The 25,208-nt window shown below is 52.4% G+C and overlaps 1 protein-coding gene across 3 annotated transcripts; it reads right to left on the bottom strand.

The window, feature by feature from the left end:
• Positions 1 to 1,103: 1,103 nt before the first annotated feature.
• RSPO1 (R-spondin 1) lies at positions 1,104 to 24,541 on the bottom strand. 3 transcript variants are annotated; one of them, XM_023196510.2, is made up of 8 exons: positions 24,215 to 24,541; positions 21,936 to 22,002; positions 21,491 to 21,669; positions 19,202 to 19,583; positions 6,242 to 6,433; positions 3,964 to 4,113; positions 3,484 to 3,672; positions 1,104 to 2,680 (listed from the first exon to the last, which is right to left on the bottom strand). In XM_023196510.2, exons 4-8 carry the CDS (start codon positions 19,293 to 19,295, stop codon positions 2,517 to 2,519), a joined length of 789 nt encoding a protein of 262 aa, XP_023052278.1. In that variant the 5' UTR covers positions 19,296 to 19,583; positions 21,491 to 21,669; positions 21,936 to 22,002; positions 24,215 to 24,541; the 3' UTR covers positions 1,104 to 2,516. The 3 variants fall into 3 exon arrangements, with proteins under 3 accessions (XP_023052278.1, XP_023052277.1, XP_023052279.1); XM_023196509.2 differs by lacking the exon at positions 21,491 to 21,669; XM_023196511.2 differs by lacking the exons at positions 3,484 to 3,672; positions 21,491 to 21,669.
• Between the last annotated feature and the right edge of the window lie 667 nt (positions 24,542 to 25,208).

Below are 25,208 nucleotides of genomic sequence, written 5' to 3'. Positions count from 1 at the left end.
TGCAACTGAATAATTGAATTGCTAATGTTATTTAATTTTAATTGCCTAAATTTAAAATTTAAAAACATACATCATTCAGTTCCAGAAAAACTGCTAAGTGTTCTCAAAACAGCTTGGGTATGTGTATCTTCTTTTTCAACTTTAGTTTCTATGCAGCGTAATTACAGATCAGGTATTTCCAGTGAAAATGTAGCATCCAAATTAAGATATGCTGTGAGTGTAAAAATACACACGGAACATTGACCACTTGGTTTTAAAAATGTAAAAGATCTCACTAATAATTTTCTTTTACCTTGATTGCATGTTAAAAAGATAATACTGTGGGGCCAGGTGCAGTGGCTCATGGCTATAATCCCAGTGCTTTGGGAAGCTAAGGCAAGAGGATCGCTTTAGTCCAGGAGTTCAAGACCAGACTGGGCAGCATAGTGGGACCTCATCTCTATGAGGAAAAAAAAAAAGATAATACTTTGCATATATGTATAGTTAAATAACAGATGTAATTAAAATTAATTTCACCTCCTTTTCCTTTTTATACTGTGGCTACTAGAGAAATATTTTCTTTTTTTATTACTTAATTTTTTTTGCACGCCAAGCTGGTCTCAAACTCCTGGGCTCAAGTGATCCTCCTATCTTTGCCTCCCAAAGTGTTGGGATTACAGGCATGAGCCACCCTGCCTGGCCATTTTTGTTTGTTTGTTTGTTTGTTTTTGAGGCAGTCTCGCTCTGTTGCCCAGGCTGGAGTGCAGTGGCGCAATCTCAGCTCACTGCAACCTCCATCTCCCGTGTTCAAGTGACTCTCCTGCCTCAGCCTCTGAGTAGCTGGGATTACAGATGCACACCACACCGGGCTAATTTTTGTATTTTTAGTAGAGATGGGATTTCACCATGTTGGTCAGGCTGGTCTTGAACTCCTGACCTTGTGATCCACCCGCCTCAGCCTCCCAAAATGCTGGGGTTACAGGTATGAGCCACCACGCCCAGCCCAAAAATGTTAAATTAAATATGTGGCTCACATATTTCTATTGGACAGCAGCAATCTGTCTTAAATCCTTCTACCCATCCTTCAGCATTAGGCTCAAATATCACATCCTCTGAGACACCTCCCTGAGAGAAAGTATTTTATTTTTATTCTGTTTTATTAACTTTCATAGCTATGCACAGATGCCAGTGGTCGCCTGCCCTTGGCACCATCCTTTTGTAGTTACATATGTGTTTGTACGATTCCTCGGTGCATGCCTATCTTCTTCCCCACCAACCTCTAAGCTCCACAAGAGCAAGGCCTGTGTTTGGCTCCTCCCTGGAAACCTAGCACCTGGTCCAGAGCCTGGCACACACTTCAGAATGCCACAAGGAGTTATTCCATCCACTGCCCTGCCTTTGGGCAGGACTGTCCCCAACCATCACTGGAAGCCTATGCACTCCCTTCCCCCGGCAGTGCCACTAGCCCTTCCGTATATAGATTCTGCCTCTCCCAGATGGAAAGTCCTCGTTTATAGGTGACCAGAATTCCTCCTGCTGCAACATGGCTGGGGCCCTTTCTCCCATCCTTTAAGGGGAATTAGAGCAGCACTTCTCACATTTATATAACATGCCAATCATCAGGAATCTTGTTAAAATTCAGACTCTGGCTCACCAGGTCTGGAATGAGACCTGAGATTCTCATTCCTAACAAGCTGCCCTGTGACGACACTGCTGCCGGTCCATGCTCTGAGTAAAAAGGATATAGACAGCCTGTTTACCACCCTCAGAGCAGCCCCTAAGTTTTCTTCCTTCTCTGCACGACCCTCTACTGAGCAGGCTATTTGGGGTCTCTTGAAATTCCCTGTCTCTTCTTGCTCCCACGCATACCTTACCAAACCCTCACACCCTGCAAAGGAATGTGGTGCCTGTGTCTACTGCTGTCGTTGATTTTTTTGTTTGTTTGTTTTAATTTGAAATAAACCTTTAAGGCAGTTTTCAGAGTCAGGTTAGCCCTGATACATATCATGGAAGAGTAACAATACTCTCCAACGATAAAGTCACACAGCTGGGAGTGCTGAATGGGATGGGAAGAAGGCTTCTCCCCAGGTCACCAGCAGTCCTCAAGCTTGGCTCCCATCTGCCACACTAGCTGGTCCAATCCCAGCAGCTTCTCCAGGAGGCTTCCCTCTGCAATTTGGTCTCAGATGCTGGGAAGTGTTGTCTCTGACACATCCACGGGGAGCTCCGGAAACCAAGAGTGTACTGCTGGACCCGAGGGATGGAAGTGTCTTCCGGTGGCCTCAGGTGTGTGTGTGTGTGTATGTGCGTGTGTGTGGTGTCTGTGTGTGTGTATACATGCACACACATGTGTGCAAGTATGTGTGGTTGTATATGTGGATAGGGGTTTGAGTGTGTGTGTCTTGTGTCTATGTATGCATGGAAGGATTGGAGCGTGTGTGTATGCTTTGCCCCCGATGTTCCAGTTCAGGAAAGCTTTAATCACGCAGAGCAGCACTGAACTCTTTCTGCATGGGCCTGGGGGCTGGACAGTGTCCCTAGGCGGGCCCTGCAGATGTGAGCGGCCCCACCGTCCCTTGCTGCTGCTGCTGCTGCCCCTTGCGTCTTCGAGAGCCAGTACCCGCCTCCTTGCTCTCCTTCCTGGCCAGGTTCCTGTTGGCATTCTCCCGCCGGCCCTGGCCTCCCTTCCTCCTCTTCTGCCCTGAAACAACCAGACAGCAGGAAGAATCAACAAAGGATGTGCAGGGAGCCCCTGGGCATGGCCACAGGCCCTAGGAGGGGAATGTGAGGAAGCCGGAAGGGGAAGCAGGGAGGAGGCAGGGGAGAGGCAGGGAGGAGGCTGGAGATGCTGCCTGTAGGTAGCTGGGTCATGGTGACCTCCTCTGACAGCAGCCACTTCAGAGGACCCTGAGGCATGAGCACTGAGAGGCAGCCCAAGAGCCCTTTTGCTCCCCAACCCTCAAGGCACACAAGACATCATCCTCTTCCTCATGGGTTCCTCAGATCTTGGATCCCAATGGACCAAGAGCACTTCCCAGGTATTCAGTGCAACCCTCAGAACAGGCAGGACTGCCCCCATCCCCTCCCCGCCACCAGCCACCTCTGGGGCCAGGCAAGAGCAGCAGCCACCTCCTTGCCAACTGCAGGCTGTGTGACTTTGGTGGAATCACTACAGCTCTCTGGGTCTTAGTGCCCCTTTCGCCCATCCGTCCGGCCTCCGAGGGGCCTTCTAGTATGAACATCCACTAGCTCAGAAGAAATGGGGAAACTGGAAGGACATTGACCACAGAAGCTTCCAGCTTCCACCATGCAGAGTTCCGGGGCCCTGTTCTCTGCCAGGACGTGGCATCTGGATTGGACAGCATGAGGTCTTCAGTTGTGGGTGCCCCATCTGGCCTTGCCCTGAAGCTTTCTCCTGAACCGTGGGCAGGAAGCAGAGATGGTGGGACCTGCCATGGCTGGTGCCTGAGCCCTGACCCCAAGGAGGCAGAGGCTGCAGCTCACCCTCAGGACACGGCACCCTCCTCACTGTGCACCTCCGGGTCTCCTTGGTGTCAGAGCAGGCAGCATGGTCCCCTCCAGGGGCATTGAGAACCCTGCGTGTCCGCTCCTCGAAGCCCCTCCGGAAACCACAGAGCTTCTTCTTCTTGGAGCAGGGCCCCCATGGGGACCATTCGCTCATTTCACATTGCGCTGGCAGGAAGAGAAGGGAAGGGAGAGTAGGACAAGGAGGAGGGGATCATATCTCCTCCCCTGGCCCAGAATAGCCCAGGGGAGCATCTCCCACCTGCCTTCTGCCTGGACCTCAGGCTGCAGGTATCTTTAGTCCAGAGGGCAGAAGAGTCCTTGGAGACCCGGAAAAGAGTGGTAGGGTAAGCTCTCCCTGCACAGTGCCCCAGACCACCCACTCTCTGGCCAGACCCTCACCCAGCCCCTCCTCCTGGGGCCCTGGACCCTCTGCCCACAGTGCCTGCCATGGCTTACCAGGACTACTGCACTCCATGGTGCCATTGGCAGCTGAGGAGCCCTCGGGACAGGCTGGATAGCAGCGGCCCTTGTGCAGGTACAATCCCTCCTTACACTTAGTGCAGAAGTTATGGCTGAAGCAGGCCTCACAGTGCTCGATCTTGCATTCTGAGGAGAGGACAAATTGGGGGCTTCTGGCCCAGCCTAGAGGAACATTTCCCCTCATTCCCAGCCCCAACACCCTCCCTTGTGTCCACATCCACCTACATGGAGGGCAGGACCCTGGCCTAGAGCTGCAGTTACTGCAGAGGAATCTCGGGAGGAAAGGGAAAGGAAGGGCAGTAGCAGGCCAGGGAAGAAGAAGTTGAAGCGGCCGCTCCTGAGGGCTGGCTGGGACTCTTGCCACCGTCAACCAACTCGAATATGAAGCCAGTCTCAGTCCCTGGAACCCAAGGTGAGGCTCAAAAGAGCAGTTTCAGAGGAGGAGGGTGGGGCTCTCTGGGCTTGGTGGGGGTGGGACAGGAGTGTTTCAGCATCTCACAGCATCCACAGGGCCACCCTAAACAGAGTTGAACTGAAGGGCAGAATGGCCCCCCAGAGAGTGGCTGTGTGATCTCCTCTTCCCTCATTGCTGGGCATCTACAATACCCCAAACTGTGGTTCTCTTCCTGCCTGGGGCAGAAAGAATCAGCACGGAGGAGGGGAAAGCCATCCTCTGGCAAATTCCTCTCCCTCTGCAAGGCTGAGTTCCAGGAACCACCTTGGTAGGACTCCTGGGTCCCTCCCTGATTCCCTGCTGCCAGTTCTCTCCTCTGGGGGAATGGGAGCAGGGTGGGTCCTCCAGGGCTTGGCTGAAAGCAGGCAGGGTCTTTCACAATCTCTCCTTCCCAGAGTGCAGGCGGGGCTGACTTCCTCCCAGGCTCTGGCACCTGAAGCCCACACTGCCAGTTTCCTAGGAGCTGGCATAGCCAGGAGTTCCCCGCCCCAAGGACCCTGAGGACCAAGAGGGTAGCTCCCACCTCCATCCTCACAAACTCCCACCATCCTCCAGGCTTATCTCAGCCTCACCTCTCTCCTTCCCTTCTTCCTTCCCTCCCTGGTGCTCTGATTCCTGGGTTTGGTTGCCAGTCAAATAAGAACAAAAATAAGAACAATAGCAGCTACCATTTATTGAGTGCCAGACACTAAGGGCTTTACCTGCATGTCTCACAACAACCCTAGGGGGTAAGAACTCTTAAAGATGAGGCATTGAGAGGTGGAGACGTGCTCAAGGTCACACAATGAAGAAGGAGCAGAGTTGAGCTCAGAACCCAGTCTAGTCTTGGACCAGTCATTTACCTTCCGGGCCTCAATGTTGTCAGCCCTGAAAAGGGTACCATCAGTTGTGTCCTGTCTCCCTTCCAGTGTTGTTGTGAGGCTCAACTGATATGAGACCTGCAAATGCATTCTAAATGGCAAGGCACTGAACAGGTGGTGGAGGCACTGGCATTGTCTCCCTGAGTGTGTTCACATGTGTGCCCCAGCACATCGCAGCTGCAGCTACAGAGAAGGGATGGAGATACGGCAGCGTGTGCCTTGGAGCACGTGGAGCTGTAGCTGGTGTGGAAATGAGGAGCCAGAAGACCAGGGAGCGAAGAGAGTGGAAGAGCAGGCTGCCTGAGCTTGGATTCCCCTGCAGCCCATGTGGAGTTAACAGTGGTTTTTAAGCAGAAGTGTGATGGGATGGGTTGTGTGTCTCAGAAATGTGATGGGATAGGAATAGATTCTGTGTCTCAGAAGTGTGATGAGATAGGTTGTGTGTCTCAGAAGTGTGATGGGGTAGGGTGTGTATCTCAGAAGTGCCTTTCTGGCTGCAGTGCAGAAGGTGGGTTTCAGGGAACCAGATGAAGGCCAGAGGACAGATGAACAGGCTATTGCAATGATCCAGGAGCAAGGTGCTGGGAGCCTGGGGAGGACAGTGGCAGTGAGGACAGACAAGAGATGACAGACAGGCTCTGATGATTGGATGGATGGGGTGGGAGAGGTTGGCACTCAGGGCTGTGGCTTGGGTGACAGGTTGGGACATGGAGGGTAACCTGTGGGAATACAGGTAGGGGCAGGTGCGAAGGGAGGAGACAGGGTTCCAGTATTTACACACCAAGGTGGAAGTGTGCGGCTGGATACTTGAATCAGAGCCTCATCTCCTCTCCTCAGAGCCCCCTCTGCTCCTCTCACCAGCCACCAGTGGTTCAAAGCACTATCCCCCAGTCCAGAGCTTCTAGTGCCCCCTGCCCCCGACAGCCCTGCCCACACTCACTGATGCACTTGTTCATGTCGGGGTTGCGGGCGTCGAAGTATCCAGGTGGGCAGGATGGCAAGCAGACGCCCACCTGGCGGATGTCGTTCCTCTCCAGCAGGATGAACAGCTTGGGCGAGCACTTGAGGCAGCCGTTGACTTCAGAGCAGAGCTCACAGCCTTTGGCACAGGCCTGGCTCCCCTCGGCACTGACTGCAAAGGTGGAGCAGGGATGAGAAGGCAGCTGTGGAGAGAACCTCACCTATCCAGATTCTGACAAGGATGGGAAGTGAATAGATCGGCGTTTCCTTCCACAGAAGGAATATGCTTCTCAGAAAGCACAGGCCAGGCAGGCAGCTCTCTGCAAGGCTGCTTTATACACCTTCCCAGTAGCTTTTCTCCAGAGAGCTAGCAACAGATGCTGACCCATGTGCCACCCTAGCTCCAGGCACGACATGAGCTCACTCTCTAGGCCGTCTCCGCCATCCCCAGAGAAGCAATCCAAGCTGCACCCTTCCTGGAATTTCTCCACTCTCCCCAGAGCACAAAACAGTCAGCCTTAGGTATAGAAGGAGGGTTTTTAAAATTTCTGAGAAAGTTTTAAGGGCAAGAGGGATAAAGAGTGAAACAGAAAAGGAACACCTACCCAGAAACACAAAGACAACTGTAATAACCTATGTCTAGAACAGGGGTCTCAACCACGGATGATTTTGCTCCCTAGGGGACATTTGGCAATGCCTGGAAACCTTTTTGATGATCACACCTGGGGAAAGGGGTTGTTACTGGTATCAACTGGGTAGAGACCAGGGATGCTGCTAATCATCCTATAATGCATCAGGCACAGAAAAGAATCATTTGGTCCAAAATGTTAATGGCACTGAGGTTGAGAAACCCTGGCTCAGAATCATCCTTTGAAGCTGGGCATGGTGGCTCACGCCTGTAATCCCAGCACTTTGGGAGGCTGAGGCAGGTGGATCACTTGAGGTCAGGAGTTCGAGACCAGCCTGGCCAACATGGTGAAACCCCATCTCTACTAAAAATACAAAAATTAGCCAGGCATGGTGACACACGCCTGTAATCCCAGTTACTCTAGAGGCTGAGGCAGGAGAATCGTTTGAAACCGGGAGGCAGAGGTTGCAGTGAGCTGAGATTGTGCCACTGCACTCCAGCCTGGGTGACAGAGCAAGACTCCGTCTCAAAAAACAAACAAACAAAAAAGAGAACTATCCTTGGAGGCTTCGTGGTTTTCCATCCCAGCATTGAGTCTCAAGATCTTTGATCTCACTCACTTGTTTAATCCTCACGGAGCCCCTTCGATGGACCTTGCACAGTGTGAGCCCTGGGGACAGAGGCAGACAAGCCACTCTGTAGAGGAACTGAACTTTCAGTGGAGCAGACAGACCCACAAATAGGTGAATGTTGACAGTCACAGGGCCAAGCAATAGTGGAGCCAAAAAGAAGGAGGGAAACAAGCCACAAAGGAGGTGTCACTGAGGCCACATCTTAGATAATTTGTACAGATGTGTCCTTTAGGAAGTAGAATTAAGGGCACTCAGGGAGCAGGACCACAGAGGTGTAAAAGGGGGGAAAGGTGGAATTGCAGATAACTTGGGGTGGAGATGGGAATAGGAGGGGAGTGGTGAAAGGTAAGGTTTTCTATCTTTATATCACGCTAAGGAACTTGAATTTGATCCTGCCAGATAGCATTTCCCAAAAAGTATTCCTTACAACTTGATTCCCCCAACCGTGAATAGGAAAATGTGGAGAAAGGCTACTGTGTCAGGTAAGACCAGGAACCAGTGGGTCAAATAAATCTAAACAGATTTCTTTACTGCAGGCCTAATGGAAGCTTTATTACTCTCCTGTGCACAGTGACTCTCTGAGTGGGCACAGAGTGAACTGCATTTCCCAAGCATGTTGGCCACAGAACACTTGTTTTGGGACCTTCTCAGACTGTTTAGACATCAGGGGGCCATTAGAACATGTTAAGCAGGGATGAGACCTGGTCCAATTTACATGTTGGGAAATTGTCTCTGGGAGCCAGGGTAGAGACCAGAGATGGAAGAACTGTTTGGAAGGAAGCTGACTAGATCATCCAGGTGAGAAAAGTGAGAACGTCTTAAAATTCTGTTCCACAGGGATACAGGGAAGAAAGACAGATTTGAGAGATGCTTAGGAAAAGCAACCCGTAGGACATCGTGGCTAACAGGCAGAGAGGAAAGAGGCGTGGGGAGGAGCCTGGGGTGATTGCCAGATGTTTGGCCTGGGGTGTGGGTGAAAAGAAGCCCATGGCAAGAGAAGCAAGTTGAAAGGGAAGGAGAGGAAGGAAAGTAGTTACATGGGATGGAGATGGGAATGGGAGTGGAGTGGTGAAAGGTAAGGTATTCTGTCTTTATATCATGCTAAAGAACTTGAACTTGATCAAGAAAACAAGAGCCAGGCAGCGGCCGGGTGCAGCAGCTCACGCCTAGAATCCCAGCACTTTGGGAGGCTGAGGTGGGTGGATCACCTGAGATCAGGAGTTCAAGACCAGCCTGGCCAACATGGCAAAACTCCATCTCTACTAAAAATACACAAAATTAGCTGGATGTGATGGTGGGTGCCTGTAATCCCAGCTACTCAGGAGGCTGAGGCAGAAGAATCACTTGAACCTGGGAGGTAGAGGCTGCAGTGAGCTGAGATCATGCCACTGCACTCCAGCCTGGGTGACAGAGCAAGACTCTGTCTCAAACAAAACAAAACAACAGCCAGGCAGTGAGGAGCTGCAGATACAGGCATAAGGCAGAGAGATGGGAAAATCAGAATAGAGATGGTGGGAGACGGTGCAGGGTAGTGGACCCAGAGCTCAGGTTTCAGAGTCATCAGGACCGGAAGCCAGATTCCCAGTCTGGGAAGCTGGGCAAAATACTGAATGTCATGTGCTTCCCTGAGAAGGGGAGATGAGGATGTCCACTCTGGACAGCTGCTGGGGTGAGTCTATGCTGCAGGAATCATTCCTGGTTTCAGAACAGGAGAACATGGAGGAGTTAGGAAGGAGAGCAACCGAAGGAAGGAAGATGATAACAAACACCAAATCATCACAACAACACAGCAATAACCACAGTGGCGGCAGTGTGTTACTAAATGTTGATCACTTACTCTGCGGCAGCAATGTGCTCAGTGCTTGACAAGTATTAACTCATTTAATCCCTACAACAACCCATGAGGTAGGTACCATTGTTATTTATTTTTTTCGTTTATTATCTTTTTTTTTTTTTTTTTGAGACAGAGTCTCGCTGTGTCATCCAGGCTGGAGTGCAGTGGTGCAATCTCCGCCTCCCAGGTTCAAGCGATTCTCCTGCCTCAGCCTCCTGAGTAGCTGGGATTACAGGCACCTGCCACCATGCCTGGCTAATTTTTTGTATTTTTATTAGAGATGGGGTTTCACCATGTTGGTCAGATTGGTCTTGAACTCTCGACCTCAGGTGATCCACCTGCCTGGGCCTCCCAAAGTGCTGAGATTACAGGCGTGAGCCACCCCACTTGACCTATTATGCACATTTTTATAGATGAGGGAATGGAAAGGTAAATTACTGGAATAAAATTTCTCAGACAGTATGTGTTTCAGGCAGAGGAACGAAGTTTAGGGAGCCCAGGGTAGGACAATATGAGGTGGCATGGAAACTATATATTTTTGGAAAATGGAATTCATGGGCCGGGTGTGGTGGCTCATGCCTGTAATCCCAGCACTTTGGGAGGCTGAGGTGGGCAGATCGCTGCAGCCCAGGAGTTCAAGACCAGCCTGGGCAACATAGGGAGACCCCTTCTCTATTACAAAAAATAATAATAGGCTGGCCAAGGTGGCTCACACCTGTAATCCCAGCAGTTTGGGAAGCTGAGGCCAGGAGTTCGAGATCAGCCTGGTCAATATGGTGAAACCCCATCTCTACTAAAAATACAAACATTAGCTGACTGTGGTGGCACACACCTGTAATCCCAGCTACTCAGGAGGCTGAGGCATAAGAATTACTTGAACCCGGGAGGCAGAGGCTGCAGTGAGCCAAGATTACCTCTGCACTCCAGTCTAGGTGATGAGCAAGACTCTGTCTCAAAATAATAATAATACAAGATAAAAATAAAAATCACAATCATTCTTGTTGGTAGAATCATTGTATGAGCAAAAATACTCCAAATGCGACATTGAAGTTATGAGGGAGCCCTTCGGATTATTTTTCTACTCTGGGCCTTTATTCAGTTGTGTTACAAATTTACGAGTCATTATCTATTTTAGGCACCACTTCCACTTCAAAGATATTAAATCGTCTACGACGCACTGTTTTGATTTAATTCATTATTGACGTGAATGCGCCTTCTAGGTTTCTGCCTTAGTTTCAGTAACGGCAGTTATCCCGGCGTCCCATTTGCAGCCCTCTCCAGCGATGCTGCCATACTCATTTCTTCCTTCATTATCACCCGTGCTAAGAACAGGTTTGCAAAACGCGCCCTTTCAGATCTGCTGCCCACCTTCCATTCCACTAGCAACAAGTCCCTGTGTGCATTTTTCTTCAGTGCGGTCAATAGCACCGCAGAGAAAGTGTGGCATACCAGGGGAAGGAAATCTGGAATCAGGTCAGCATGGCGGGAACGTGGAGCGAGTGATGAGGCAGGAAGCTGGAGAGGGAAGCAGGGGGCTGGATGAGGAAGAATCCTGAGACTGGATTAAGGAGTTCACACCCTATCCTGAAGGTCAGAAGGAATCAGTGGGAGGTTTACAACAGGAAACACAGTCAGGATTCCATTTTAGAAAGATCACTCCGTAGAGTGGAGAATGGATTGTCCGAGGGCAAGAGTGGAGACAGGAAGACTCCCAGGCTAGAACTCCAGTCCAGGAGAGCTGGGCTGAGCCAAGGAGAGGGGAGGGAGTAGACACACTAGAGATGGTCAGGCGGCAGGGTCAACAAGATGGGGCAAAGCATTCAACAAGAGGGAGTGAGGGGCAGGGGCAAGGTGACCTTGAGATGCTGGGCTTGTATAACAGCCCTTCCCCGGGAGAGGAACCACAGGAGGAGGAGGGGGTTTGGGTGGGAAAATGATGAGTAGCTAAGTATCAGATAAGTTGAGTTTGCGGTTGCTGTGGAACATCCAGGGAATGATGTCTGTTAGGCAATTGAACACGTGGGTCTGGAACTCAAGAGAACTATTTTGGCTGGAGATTGAGACGTGGAGTTCATTTTTTCTTTTTTCTTTCTTTTTTTTTTCTTTTAAGAGATTTTTTTCTTTTTTCAAGAGATGAAATCTCACTCAGTTGCCCAGGCTGGATTGCAGTGTCACAAACATAGCTCACTGAAGCCTCAAACTCCTGGGCTCAAGTGATTCTCCTGCTTCAGCCTCCCAAGTAGCTACGACTACGGTCACATGCCACCATGCTTGGCTAAAAAGAGTTGGAGTTCTTAACATCGAACAGTCATCAAAGGCATGTCAGTCCATGAGATGGCAAGAAGAGTGGGTCTGGGGAGTGAGAAGAGGAACTGGACATTGAAGAGAAGGACAGATAAGTCTTTAGTCCACTAAGAGGCAGAGGAGGAGCGAACAGACAGGCAGGGCACACTGGGAAGTATATTGCATCGTGGGAGCTGAGAGAAGAGTGCACTCAGAAGAGGGAGGCATCAACACGACAGTTGCTTCTGAGATGTCATGTGAGCCCAACTGGGTGGTGGTGGCCCTGGTAAATGCAGTCTCAGTGGGGTGATGGGGTGGACAGCAGGAGGCAGTGGTTGGGCAGTGAAAGGAAGGTCAGGAAGTAGAGAGAGGAAATAGCACCCCCTTTTTGAAGAAGATGGCTGTTGGCTGGCATGGGGGCTCATGCCTGTAATCCTAGCACTTTGGGAGGCTGAGGCTGGAGGATTGATTGAGTCCAGGAATTTGAGGCTGCAGTGAGCTATGATTGAGCCACTGCACTCCAGCCTGGATGACAGGGCAAGACCCTGACTCAAAAAAAAGAAGCTGATAGTTAGATCTGTGGGAGCAGGAGAGCCTGGGTGGTGCCTCAGGCAACACCTGCATTTAACAGCTAGGCAAGAGGAAGTGGGGCTCGGAAAAGAAGTGGAGAAGGATCCCTGGAGAGCTGGGAGGAGAGTGAGAGACAGAGGTGCCAGGAATCAGGTTGAAAAGGGAGAGATCTTCAGGGACCAGGGCTGGGAGGAAGCAAGGCCAGTGAGCTCTGAAGCAAATCTACAAGACTTGACTCTCTGTGGTCATTTATTAGGTGACCTTGAGAAGGGCAGTTTTGGTGGAGAGGTGGAGATGAGAGCCAAACCACAGTGGGCTTCGGAGTGAGTGGAAGGGAAGGAGTGGAGATAAAGCCAGGAAGGCAACAGAGAAAATCAGAGATCACAGACAGAGAAGGGGAGAGCATGGCTGGGGGTGGGGAATGTGATTACAAGAGTCAGAGGCAGGAGACATTGATGGAGTAGAGACCCAAGGACACGAGGAAATGGGAGCATCAAGATATAGGGCTCAGACGCTGAGGCTGGCCTTGGTTACGGGGAGGGACCAGGGGCTGCAGTCAGGGACAAGGGGGTCAGCGAGCTGAGCTCCATGCGGGTTTGGGGGCTCAGAAGAGGAATGGGGGCTCAGTTACAGGTGGGGTCAGTTCAATAAGGAAAGGGATGTTTATCAAGGGGGACAGAAAGCACAGGATGTTCTCAGCTCAGAGAGGCAGTGAAGGGATCGGGGGACAGGAGAGGGGGCTCGACAATGAGAACGTGCCCTTGAAGGAAGGGTCCAAGGAAAATGGTTCATATTTGGGGGAAATGCATAATGATTCAGAGCAGGAAAACCAAGGCTTATTTATTCCACAGATGTTTACTGCACACCTCACAGGTGCTCAGGGCTCCTAGGAGCCGGAACGTGGAGGTATAGCCACAAAGGCCCATCCAGGACAAGGGAGGCAGGGCTGGTTACACATCTGGATATAGAGAGGCAGAGGGCACTCCACGACCCAGAAGCCTAGGGGAGGAGGGCGTTCCACACAGGAGGAACAGCCAGTGCAAAGCCTCCGAGGCACTGAGTATCCTGGATCGACCATGGCATGGAAAATGGGGCTTTATATAGCATGTGCCCGTAATTCCAGCTACTCGGGAAGCTGAGGTAGGATCACTTGAGCCTAGGAGTTGCAGACCAGCCTGGGCAACATAGCAAGATCCCACCTCAAAAGGGAAAAAAAAGAACATAGAGCTTTATATATTCTCTCTCTCTCTCTCTTTTTTTTTTAATGGAGTCTCACCCTGTTGCCCAGGCTGGAGTACAATGGTGCGATCTTGGCTCACTGTAACCTCCACCTCCTGGGTTCAAGCGATTCTCCTGCCTCAGCCTCCCAAGTAGCTGGGATTACAGGCATACACCACCACGCCCAGCTGATTTTTTGTATCTTTAGTAGAGACGGAGTTTCACCATGTTGGCCAGGCTGGTCTCAAACTCCTGACCTCATGATCTGCCCGCCTCAGCCTCCCAAAGTGCTGGGATTACAGGTGTGAGCCACCACGCCTGGCTGAGCTTTATATATTCTCTTGGTGAGGAAAGCGACCAATGGAAGGGCATCGTTGGGTTGGTAGTTTAGAAAGCTCCCCTCTAGCTGGGCACAGTGGCACACGCTATAGTCCCATGTACTCAGGAGGTTGAGACAGGAGGATACCTTGAGCCCAGAAGTTTGAGACCAGCCTGGGCAACATAGCGAGATCAAGACCCTCTCTCTAAAAGAAAAGAAGGAACAAAAGCAAGAAAGTTCCCTCCTGCTGCTGCCTGTTATGGGGGTTGTGCAGGGGAAGCGGCCTTGCAGGGCTATAAGCCTGGCTGAGGAGGCCAGGTGGACTCTGAGGGTGAGGGGTGCTTGCAGGGGAGGGAGCCTCCTTCCTGGCTTCTTCAGCACCCCCAGCTCTGCCCTCCCCACCAACCACTGCCCCCCACCAACCCCACCTCCCTCAGCTCCCAAGCACCCTGCTCTCCAGCCCACTTCGCTGAGCCAGCAGGGCAAGGCTGTGCCCTCAATTCTCCCTCTCCTAGCCTCCTTCATCCTATGCAAAGCTCTCTTAAGTTGCTGTGGCTATGATGAGGCAATGCTCCAGGGCAGCTCAGCCCCACACCCCTTGAAGAATGGTTCTGGATCACTGCCCCTCCTCTCTAGGGGCTTCATTTCTTCCAGTTCCCAATTTCTTCATCGCCAGGAATCTTTCTTAAACTAAAAATCTGATTGTTTTACACCCCTTCCTCTTATCTATCAATAGCTCCCTATCACCTACAGAATTAAGACCCAGCTCCTTGCCTGACTTTAAAAGTTTTTGTGGGCTCATCCCATCCACCTTACCCCTCAGCACCACTCCTAAGCAATATCAAACCATTTTTGTTTCTCTGGACACGTCACACTATCTCACACCTGTGTGCCTTTGTTCAAGTTGGTCCTTCTGCCCAGAACACTCTCCACCTCCTTTTGAGTCTGACCAGCTCCCTCAAGCCTCAGAACTAAAGTCACCTCCTTCAGGAAGTCTTCCTGATCTCACCTCCCTGCAAAGTCTCAATGGAGTATTTCTATGTGTTCCCACACCCCTAGTACTTGAATCTCTCATGGCGAACGTCACTTTATATTGATATTATCTGCTAACGTGTCTTTTTCTCTCACTAGAAAGAGCTTCGGCAGGCAGAGCCCGTCATTTCTGAATGGGAGCTCAGTAAAGGATAAGGCTCCACAAGGTTATAAGGTTGAGGATATGGTGAGTGAGACAGAGGCTTGAGATGAGGGGTGGTGTATGGATGGGTCTTAATGAAGATTCACTACAGTGGAGGGACCAGGATGGAACATGCATAAGGGACTCAAGTGGGATGGGTCAGGGACAGTGGTGGATGGAGAGAACTCACCATGACCCAGAGAGTGATGATCTTGGTTTTGGGGTGGAATCTAGTCTTGGAGGAATTGGGTTTGGTAAGAGAGACCTGAGTTCAGTTGGCGAGGGTAGGAGGATAGGGAGCAGGGCCTCAGCCAGGAGACTGAGGGAGTGAGTAGGCCAGGGCTCCTCTCAGGCCACACGCTGTCCCAGGAGGTGGATCTATCCTTGTGGCTTTCTGAGACCTGCACGTTCAGAAAGCCCTGGGTATGTCCTGCTGGTAGGACCCAGGATTCTTCTTTTTTTTTTTTTGAAACCGTCTTGCTCTAGCACCCAGGCTGGAGTGCAATGGTACAATCTCAGTTCACTGCAAACTCCGCCTCCCAGGTTCAAGCGATTCTCCTGCCTCAGCCTCCCGAGTATCCAGGACTACAGGTGCACACCACCATTCCTGGCTAATTTTTGTATTTTTAGTATAAACAAGCTTTCGCCATGTTGAGCAGGCTGGTCTCGAACTCTTGATCTCAGGTGATCCACACGCCTCAGCCTCCCAAAGTGCTGGGATTACAGGCGTGAGCCACCATGCCCAGCCAGACCCAGGATTCTAAACTAAGCGCTCAGCTGTGAGCTTAGTTTAGATTCTCACTTTTTCTTACCTGGGCTGTTTGCCTCCCACCTCAAGCCACCTCCCCCACCCAGCAGCTGGGCTCTGGGCTCCCTGATGAAAGCCTCAGTGGCTCCTTACCCACTGTAGCTGGAGTCAGGCCAAGTCCAAACTCCTCAGCCTGGCAGGTGCGAAGAGCTTAATGACCTGACCTCTAACCTGCAGTGTCTTCTACCTGGACCCTCCCCTCAACCCCAGACAGCTTCCTTGTTCTATCCCAGTGGGTTCTGGATGGCTTGTTTAGCAGCAGAACACTTCTTTCCAACAGAAAACATATGAGCACAGCTTCTCCAGTGGAAATCCTAGGGCTCCCCAGAACCCCCTTGATAATTCATTTCCCCAGCTACTCCTAGCTGCACCCCACTTCCTAAAGGAACACTCCGTGCCTCCTCCCAACTCCCCGGGGCTCTCCATGCCCTCAGGTTTTCTCCCGTGCAGCATTCCCGGACTGGATTGACATTCTGTCTTCCCCCACTCGCCTGCAGCCTCTGCGAGATTCATCTCTGCGATCAGGGCCAGCTTGCAGGAACTCAATAAGCATTTGTGGAATGAGCCAAGGAAGGAATGGGGATTCAGTGAGGGATGAGGGACTGTAAGGCTGTCAGTGCAGCAGGGGCAGAGGCTCCAGGTGGAGGACGGGGCCGTGAGAAGAGGCACAAAGCGGGCTCCTGGCTTCTGGAGAAGTCAGGGCTCAATGAAGGAATGGAGGCTTCCTGGGAGGCAGGACTGAGACAGGGGGCCCAAGAATCAGAGAGGAGAAGGGGCTCAGGAAGGAGCACACTCAGTGCAAGGGATGAGTGGGAACGAGGGCTCAGGAAGGTGCAGGGACCCCAGATCGGGGTGAGGGCTAGCAAGAAGACAAGGGGCTTAGTGAACAGGAGTTCAGGGAGGGGCAGGGTCCTCAATGAATGGAGGAGGGGAACTTCAAGGGGACTTCACCACTCACAGCTAAAGAGAAGTTCTCTTCTCTTTAGCTGTGAGAAGCTCAACTTTTCTCGCTCCATGCAGGCAGACCATCACTCAGACTCTGAGATCAGACATGTCTGGCTTCAAAACTGGTGTATAATAGCTCAGAATGAGATTCAGATTGAGTGGCTTCTGGTGGCCCTCCTACCCTGAAGCTGAGGACTATCAGCCAGAGTCAACAGCCCTGAGGCTCATACACAGCACACCTACCCCCGTCCCCAGGTCCACCCAGTGCCCTTCCAAGCTTGTCTTGTCGAGAGGCCAGGCAAACACAGGTGTTTTGGTCTTCCTTCTTCCCTTCTCTACTTCCCTAGAATCCCTAAGGCAAAATGGTCTACACATTGTTTATACAATAATGATTTGCACTGTACCTATTGAGGTGGGTGGATCACCTAAGGTCAGGAGTTCAAGACCAGCATGGCCAACATGACAAAACTTTATCTCTACTAAAAATACAAAAAGGAGCCAGGCATGGTGACACGTGCCTGTAATCCCAGCTACTTGGGAGGCTGAGGCAGGAGAATCGCTTGAACCTGGGACGCGGGGGTTGCAGTGAGCCAAGATCGTGCCACTGCACTCCAGCCTGGGTGACAGAGCGAGACTCCATCTCAAAACAAAACAAAACAAAACTATATATATACACCTATTATCTCATGTAAGCCTTACTATCCTCCTATACATTTCAGCTTCCTGATTGCGATGACTATGGCTGTTATGTGACAAGTATTGACAAACAGCACAAACTTCATCCCTCCCTGCACCCCTGAGCCTGTCTCCACACCTCTCCCAACCCTCGCCTCTTAACCATCAAGGATATCTGTTACTCACATCACTTGGTAATAATAACTGGCTCATGTGCTGCCATGGCTGTTAGATGTGGCTGTATGAAAAGCGAGCAAGCACGTCAAAATTGCTGCAGGAGATTTACCATCGCTGGGACCAGGCCCTTTCTGATGCCAAGTCTAGTACTTCCTTTCCTTTTCAATACAACAGACTTGAACTCAGGTCCTGTGACCTCTGTTTTAGCCGGGCATGAGGCTCTGCATGCGTGAGGGTCAGCGTTAAGCACACGTGCACATTGCCTGAATGTGAATGGTTCCTCCCATTCTCTCTCTCTCTGTCTCTCTTTCTCTCATTTCGGAAATAGAGGAGACTGATTATAAACCGCTAAACCGCATCTGGCCCATGGAGTCCAAAATACTGGCCACAACAGATGAGAAGGGAGGAAAATCAAGGCCTTGCTGCTGATTAAACCTAACTGTCTCTAATTGTTTGTTAAGCCAGGGATTTTCAGCTTCACCAGTTCTCTGAGCTTCTCTCCCTGGGCTGAGTCCTGGCCTTGGCTGCTCCCGTGGAGCCCCGGCAAAACCCCACTGCTTTTCAACCTTCACTGGGGGCCCTCCGTCTGCAGGGAAACATGAAGCAAGCGGGGGCTGGGCTAGACTTCAGGAAGACCTCCTACCTGTGGGCACGGCATCTTCTCATGGCAGAGGTCAAAAGACAGATGAGGACTTGGGACTCTGGAGTCCCCCACCCTCTCCCTCATGTGGGCCCCTCACACACAGTGGCCACCCCTACAGCACTGGGGCCCCATCACCGGAGACCTTAAGCAGAGGTTGAGGAGTGCCTATCAAGGGACTGGAGACAGATGACCCTTGACCTCCATCAAATTCGGCTTTCAAGAAGACTGGGCCCACAGGCATTAGGAGACCTGGGTTCCAACATCGACTGTATCTCGTTAGACCTGTTTCTTCCCCTTTCTTAGCATCTGTACAATGATAGGATTTTGGTTTTCTTTTTAAGCTATGAGAACCCTCTCTTCCAATGACATCTCATGTGGACGCTCATTACCAAAAGCAGGGAAAAGTGAGACTGCTCTGGTTTGAAGGGTGGTCAGGCCAGACCCCTGCCTGCTTGTCTCCCCTTCGATGCCACTGTAGCTCCCTGAATCCCACTGGGCGTGGTTTAAAAGCCACAGCAGTGGACAGTCTCCTGACCCTCCCTACTCCACTGTTCCTGCCCCATGATCTGGGCAGGGGAAGCCCTGTTACCCAGTGCTAAGCTGTGCAGAGCTCCTAACCCAAAAGGGTTGATGGCTGCACTTTAGCCAAAAAAGGAGCCCCAGGGCAAGGGGTTTGGGGAAGCATCTCCATGGATACCACACAAAGCTGGTGTTATGTCAAAGCACATAATCCACAAAGGCGTAATCCACAAACTGGATCCTCACAAGAGAGGGGTTAATCTAGAAAGCAGAGTCTACAAAGGGGAAAACAGACAAAGTGAGTCATCTACAGAGTGGGTAATCTCAGCAAATTAATCCACCAACTGAATAGTCCACAAACAGGATCATCTACTGAGTAATCTACAAAGCTGTAATAGACAGAGTGGAAATCTGCAAGGGTCATCATGAAATAAAACTCCTGAAGACCCCTAGTTCCCGGGTGGCCCCCTCCCACTTCCAAGGCCAGCTGTGGCCCACCACGCTCCATTACTCACTCCGCCTCTGCCTTTTCCCCTTGATCCCCCGGCTGCCGATGGTGAGGTGCGTCCAGCTCAGAACCAGGGCCACCACGCACAGCCCAAGCCGCATAGTCACACGCCAGCTCCAGGCCCCTGGTCGGAGGGGTGGTCTCAGGGAGGGTGGACAGCACACGGCTTTTGCTAACACCTCCGGGGCTGGGTCAGCAGCAGGAGGCCCAGGCCTGGGCCGTAGCCCAAATCCACCATAATCTCAGCTGGGGACAGAGAGGGTGTGGGGAGCCCAGTTCTCCATCAGCTCAAAGGGAGGTCCTCAAAGAGAGACTTCCTCAAAGGTACCTCAGAATATCACATGAGAGATCTTTTTGTCACATCAGCAGGGACTACTCCAAAAACCAACCTGTGAGGGGAGGAGAAAGAAGGGTTAATTCTGTAGTACTATGAACCCTCCCACCTATGCCTCCTGCCCTACCCAGAAGACTGGGAGCTCAAAATGTTTGGACGTTACAAGTTACCTACCTAGCACCTTTCTAGAAGAAATCCGCTCCTTTTCCTATCTTGCAGAACTCCCTAACCTGGGACTGGAGCCGGCAACCTGTGTAGCCAGAATATGGCGGACATTCAAACCAAACTTGTGGATCACTGATGATTTCTCAATAACGGGAGCCAGCTGGTCCCACCCCTGCTTCCTATTGTCCAGCTCTAACTGGAAGTCCTTCCTTAAGTCTACCCTACAGACCTCATGCTGCAGTAATATCCTCCCCCTTGAAGAAGAGCTCTCTCTCTCTGTCCTTCCATGAGTGACCCCTCAGCCTTTTCTTCCTGGGGCTGAGTCACCCATGTGCCTTTCACTTGTCCTGGAGCTAGAGCTGTGGCCCCCAGCAAGCTGGCAGACTCTGCGTGGCCCTCTGGGCTTGGCGGGAGAAAAGGAAGTAAGGCTTCCCCCGGCCACAGAAACTCTGACACAGCAGGCCCGGCGGGCCTGGCCTTTGTGAGAGGATAAAAGAGGCAGCAATGCCCGCCCTGGCCAGAGACACAGAGAATGGGGATAATCCCCCAGCCCAGCGAGAGCCAGGTCTCTGGACCCGCTGGCCGGCTGGGGTGATGGGAGCAGGGGAGCCGGTCCCTCCCCTGAATCAGATGAGTCTGGGAAGTTGGACATCTGAGCCCAACCTGGGAGCGAGAATGAAAACCCTGCCTCCCCGTCACGGGATCGCACACTCACGCTCCAATGCTCCCGAGGTTCTTTCAGAGCAGCGGCCTGCCCACGCACACCCCACACTCTCCCACGCACACCCCACACTCTCCCACACACACCCACACCACAACAGAGCACGCAGGTCAAGAGCACAGAGGCTCTGTAGATGTCAGGGAGCCATCACCTTCCCCTCCACTGGCTAGATGCCTTTGAACAAGTCATGTAGCCTCGCTGAACCTCAGTTTCACGTCTATAAAATGGGGACAAGCATGACTGTGTCACAGGCTAGCTGAGAGTCAGAGAGTTCAGGCTCAGGAATGAGAAATCTGAGGTGCTGGAGTGGAGATGCCCCTCCCACCCCCATCCTAATCCTTTCCCCTCTAGGCTCTTCAGTGCTAGTCCACCCCCTCACCGCTCAGGGAGGCCCCAGCAAAGCCCACCTGCACGGGAGATAAATCATTATCCCCTAAGGGAGTTCAGTACCTCCCTCCTTGGCCTCTCCCGCTGGCTTTGAAGGCCAGACACACTCAAGTGGTTAAGCTGCCTGTGAGAAGTGTTTACATGAGGCTGATGGATCCCACCTGGTGCTGTGGCCGGAGCCAGCGGAGATGCCCCCAGCCACCCCCAAATGCCCGTCAGCTGCCAACCCCTGCACGCCCCTCCAGTACTCCCTGCCTGATTTACCAAAGTATTTGTATCCTACCCAGCCCCCACTACACACTTCTATCACCCACAAATTATAGATGTCCAGCTGAGTTTATCAAACTGGGGTCTTCAGGCCCAAGAATGTAGTCTTAGAGGCTGGCTGTACAGCGTGATAGTCACGGACATAAACTTCAGAGTCAGATTGCCTGGCTTTGAATATTGGCTCTGCTACTTACTAGCTGTGTTACCTTGCTTAGCTGGTCTGAGCCTGTTTTCTTATCTGAAAGAAGGTTATTGTTGTTTATAACTTAATACATAAATCTGCTTAGAATGGTGCTGGGCACATAGTGATGACTCAATAATATTTGCTGTATTTGTTGTGATCAAAGCTTCATTTTGTGTCTATATTCTAATGACCATTCAAAAGGCAATATGAACATGTTCTGTATCATCTGGATAGTAACCTTAATACTGGGCATTGTTATGCAATTTCCATATTTGCATTTATCTTTATGGTTGATTGCCTCGACACCAAGGCGATCACTCAAAGTGATAGGATTTGCCTTTAATTGCAGCATTTCTCAAACTAAGGTCTGAGAATCCCTGGCAGATCTGTTCCATGAATCCTTACAGTTGACAAACACTGCATCAGACAAACTTGGTGTTAACCCTGGATCTGAAAGACTTTGGACTCACTGCATGATCAATATCCCTGGCATTTTTTGGGGGCACAGAATTTCCCTTATGTATCTCTGCATTCCTTGTGCCCACCTGTCATGGTGCCTGGCAATTGAGGGTGAGTGCTCAGCAAATGTTAGCTCCCTTCTTTTCCCTCCCTCTCCTCTCCCTCTGAATTCCTTCTCCATCCTCCCAGGTCCTAGTTTTCAGCTTGACCCCTGCCACACTCACCCAGTCCTTGCCAGCGTTGATCTTCTGGCCCACTCCCACCTGAATCACCAGGAAACCACAATCTCAGCTGGGAAATCGTAAGGAGGATCCAGATGTAAATTTCACTGAAGCAAGTGACACTGGCCTCCCTCACCTCTGGGATGGGAAGAGTTGCAAGCACTTTTTGAAAAGGTACATATAGAATCAACCCTGTAAAGGGGCTAAGAGTTCCTCTATACCAGGGGGTACAAATGACATGTACGATTGAAGCTGGATGTGGAGGAGGTAAACTAGAGGGTAAATGACCCATCTAAAGGGAGCATATGCCGTTCAGCTCTGACTGATTGTTGACAGACCTTCTGATTTTTCAAAAGAGGAGTGGAAAATCCAGGATCTTATATGAAATCTGATTAGAAATGCTAGACAGGTCTTAGACTAGGAACCCTGCAGCACCAAGCCCCAGAGGGCCACAGGTCCCTGCCTCAGTGGCTCCACGTTCCTGCATCTCGTCCCTGACCCCATATGTGCACACACAGGCACGCACACTTGCAGACACGGATAGCATGGACTAGGGCTGAGAGAGGAGATAGGAGCTGATGACTCCCTTTTAAGCAGCCTGCCTCATTTCTCTTAGAGTCCTCTGTCTGATTTCCTTTGGGCCTTGGGTTATATGGCACTCGCAGTTTATGTTTTGAGGTTCGCTCTACACAGATAGAATGGGGACTGCTGGTAGTGCCTCAGGTGTTGGTAGGGGTAAGAAAGGGTATTTCTCTCTGCCACTGTGGGGGGTTAGGGATTCACACTTGTTAGATGCCTCCCTCCACCTGCCATGTGCCAGGTCTTCCTTTACTCCTCACAATGGAAGGAGGAAGGTAGAATTATTTCCATTTTACAGGGGGAGAGACCTGGCCCTGAGTGGTTAAGGGTCAGGGGTTACAGACCTAGTTAGGGATCAGCCCTCGGGTTTGCTACCCAGGATTGGGTGTGGGGAGGTCAGGGCAACCCGCAGGGAGCTGCGGAGTGTGAGGCACAATCCAGCTTGGGGGGTGGACCTGCAAAGTGGGGACGGTGCTGGGGGCAGAGGCAGGGCTGGGACGGAAGACCAAAGAGAGAGGCCACATGGGCCTCAGAGGGGAGGACACAGGTGGGGAGGGGAACACAGCTGGAGGTGGAGCTGAGGGCAGAAACTCAGCCCAGGGACGGGGCTGGAATCACCTTCACCTTCTTGCCTGCAACACCTTCAGAATAAAGTGGTACTCCATCAGGTGTCCGATACAGACCCAAAAATGTAAACTATCCAGATAATTTCTCATTAGCCTCCCCGGGCGGGCTGCGGGCTGCAGAGTTTTGGCCGCCTAGCAGGCTGGCAGGCGGGGGCAGAAGAATTGCGGGCGGGGGGCGGGACCAAGTATGTGCCTGTCCGACCTGTCGGGATTAGCCTGTGGGTCGGAGCCAAGCCAGGTGCGGGGGCCATGCCCCCGCCCCCAAAAGCAAGGGCAGCGGAGGATGGCTTCTTCAACCCTCCATCACCCCCGCAAGCGCGCACATTCTTATTCCCTCCCCCACCATCCCACAGAGGCCCCAACAGGTGCCGAGGGAGACGCAGACCTGAGGTCCCCCGGCTGGCCCTCAAGAGCCAAGAGAGCTGTCCAAGTCTGAAAGGCCAGTTTCACAAGAAAACTCCCGCCCCCAAGCACCCTCACCCCAAATCCGTCCCGGCCCCCATGGGAGTCCCGGGCGAACACAGCTTCCACCTCTCCCCAACTAAGTGATACCTTCGGTTCCTGAGCGCCAGACCCCGAGGGCCAGGGAGCCGCGCCACTTCGCTGCGCACCGGGGGCCGCAGCGCATGCCGCCTGCCACGTCGAACCCAGGCCCAGGCTGTGGACTGGGGTGGGGGTTACCAGAGACCGTGGGGCTTGGGGGAATCCAAACCAGTGAGACCCGGGATCAAGAACTTCTGGATTGGAGGCGGGGTGTAAACAGGGCTGGTGGACTTGGAGAATTCAGGACTGCAAGTGAGGACGATCACCCGGGGCTGCGGGATGAAGGGGAGTTCGAGGGGAGGGGTTGCCTGCTGGATTGAGGGCCGACGGGGGCGGCAGACTTGCAGGAAGGGGTGCAGGAGGTGCCCTCTCCCAATCACCGACCGGAGAGCGATCACATTCCCCTTCCTTTCGCTGTCTCCCCCCCTCCCCGCACCCAGCTCGAACCAGCCCCGACGGGTGGGCCCGCCGCGCCCCAGCTCCCGGGGAAGGGGGCGCTGGGGAGGAGGACGGGGCAGCTACGAGGGGACTCACCTTCGTGCTGCCAGTCGCGACGGGGGCAGGCCCGGGAGGGGCGAGGGCGCGGCCCGCTAACCCGCCCGCTGCGGGACTGTCCTGGGCGCCCGGCTCGCCTGCGCTCCGCCCGCCCGTTCCCAAGTTGCTCAATCTGCGGACGGCTCACGCCCTCGGGGCCAGCGCCCCACCCGGCGCATCGGTCCTCCGGGGCGGCCCGGAGCGGCCCTGGTTCTCTGCAGCACCCGATCGAATGCCCTACTCTGGTCGGTCGCTCCGGGCTCTCTGCCCTGCGCTGGTGCTCTCCGTCGCGCCTCCGCTCGGCCGGAGCTCCCAGCCCGGAGAGGGGCCAGTCCTCTGCGAGCACGAGGGAGGGAATCCCCCCCTTCGCAGTCCCACCCGCGAGCCGGCCCCCCTTCCAGGGATCCGCAAGAAAAAATGGACTGGAGCGCCGGCCCGGGAGTCCGCACGTCCTTGCCCGAAGCTGGTGCCCTGCGCTCCGAGCGCGGGACTGGCAGAGGGACAAGTCCCCCGGACCGTGGGGCAGATCCTCTGCCTTTGTCCCCTGCCCCGCCCCGCGCCCCGGGGATTCCACGCAGCCAGAGAACCCGCAACAACTCCGCTTGCGCAACAACTCCGCTCATCTTGGGGCCAGAACTGGGGCCGGAGACCCTCATGAAAACCCCAGTTTCCCCATCAGGAACCTGGAAAGGTGGTCCAGAGCCTAGTGGTCCTGACCACACCCTCTCCCCCTTCAGGGTCAAATCTGTGCATCTTCCCGGTACAGAAGAAATACCAAGGTTATCAGATCCTGGGCACCGAGGTGAGGACACCTCCAGAGGCAGCTGGTAGGTGAGAGTGAGGGAGATCATGGAATAACACTTCGATTCTTGTCTGGCTCTATCACTTACCAGCTGTGTGGTCATGCCTAGGTTACTTAACCTCTCTGAATCACAAGGTTTCATCTGTTTTGAGGGTTCAATGAAATGAAGGCTACAAACTCCTGGTTAATGGT

The sequence above is a fragment of the Piliocolobus tephrosceles genome, chromosome 1 (genome assembly GCF_002776525.5).
Source record: "Piliocolobus tephrosceles isolate RC106 chromosome 1, ASM277652v3, whole genome shotgun sequence".
Taxonomy (NCBI): Eukaryota; Metazoa; Chordata; class Mammalia; order Primates; family Cercopithecidae; genus Piliocolobus; species Piliocolobus tephrosceles.
Note: the sequence above shows the minus strand (reverse complement) of the source record. Positions and strands in the feature narration are given on the sequence as shown.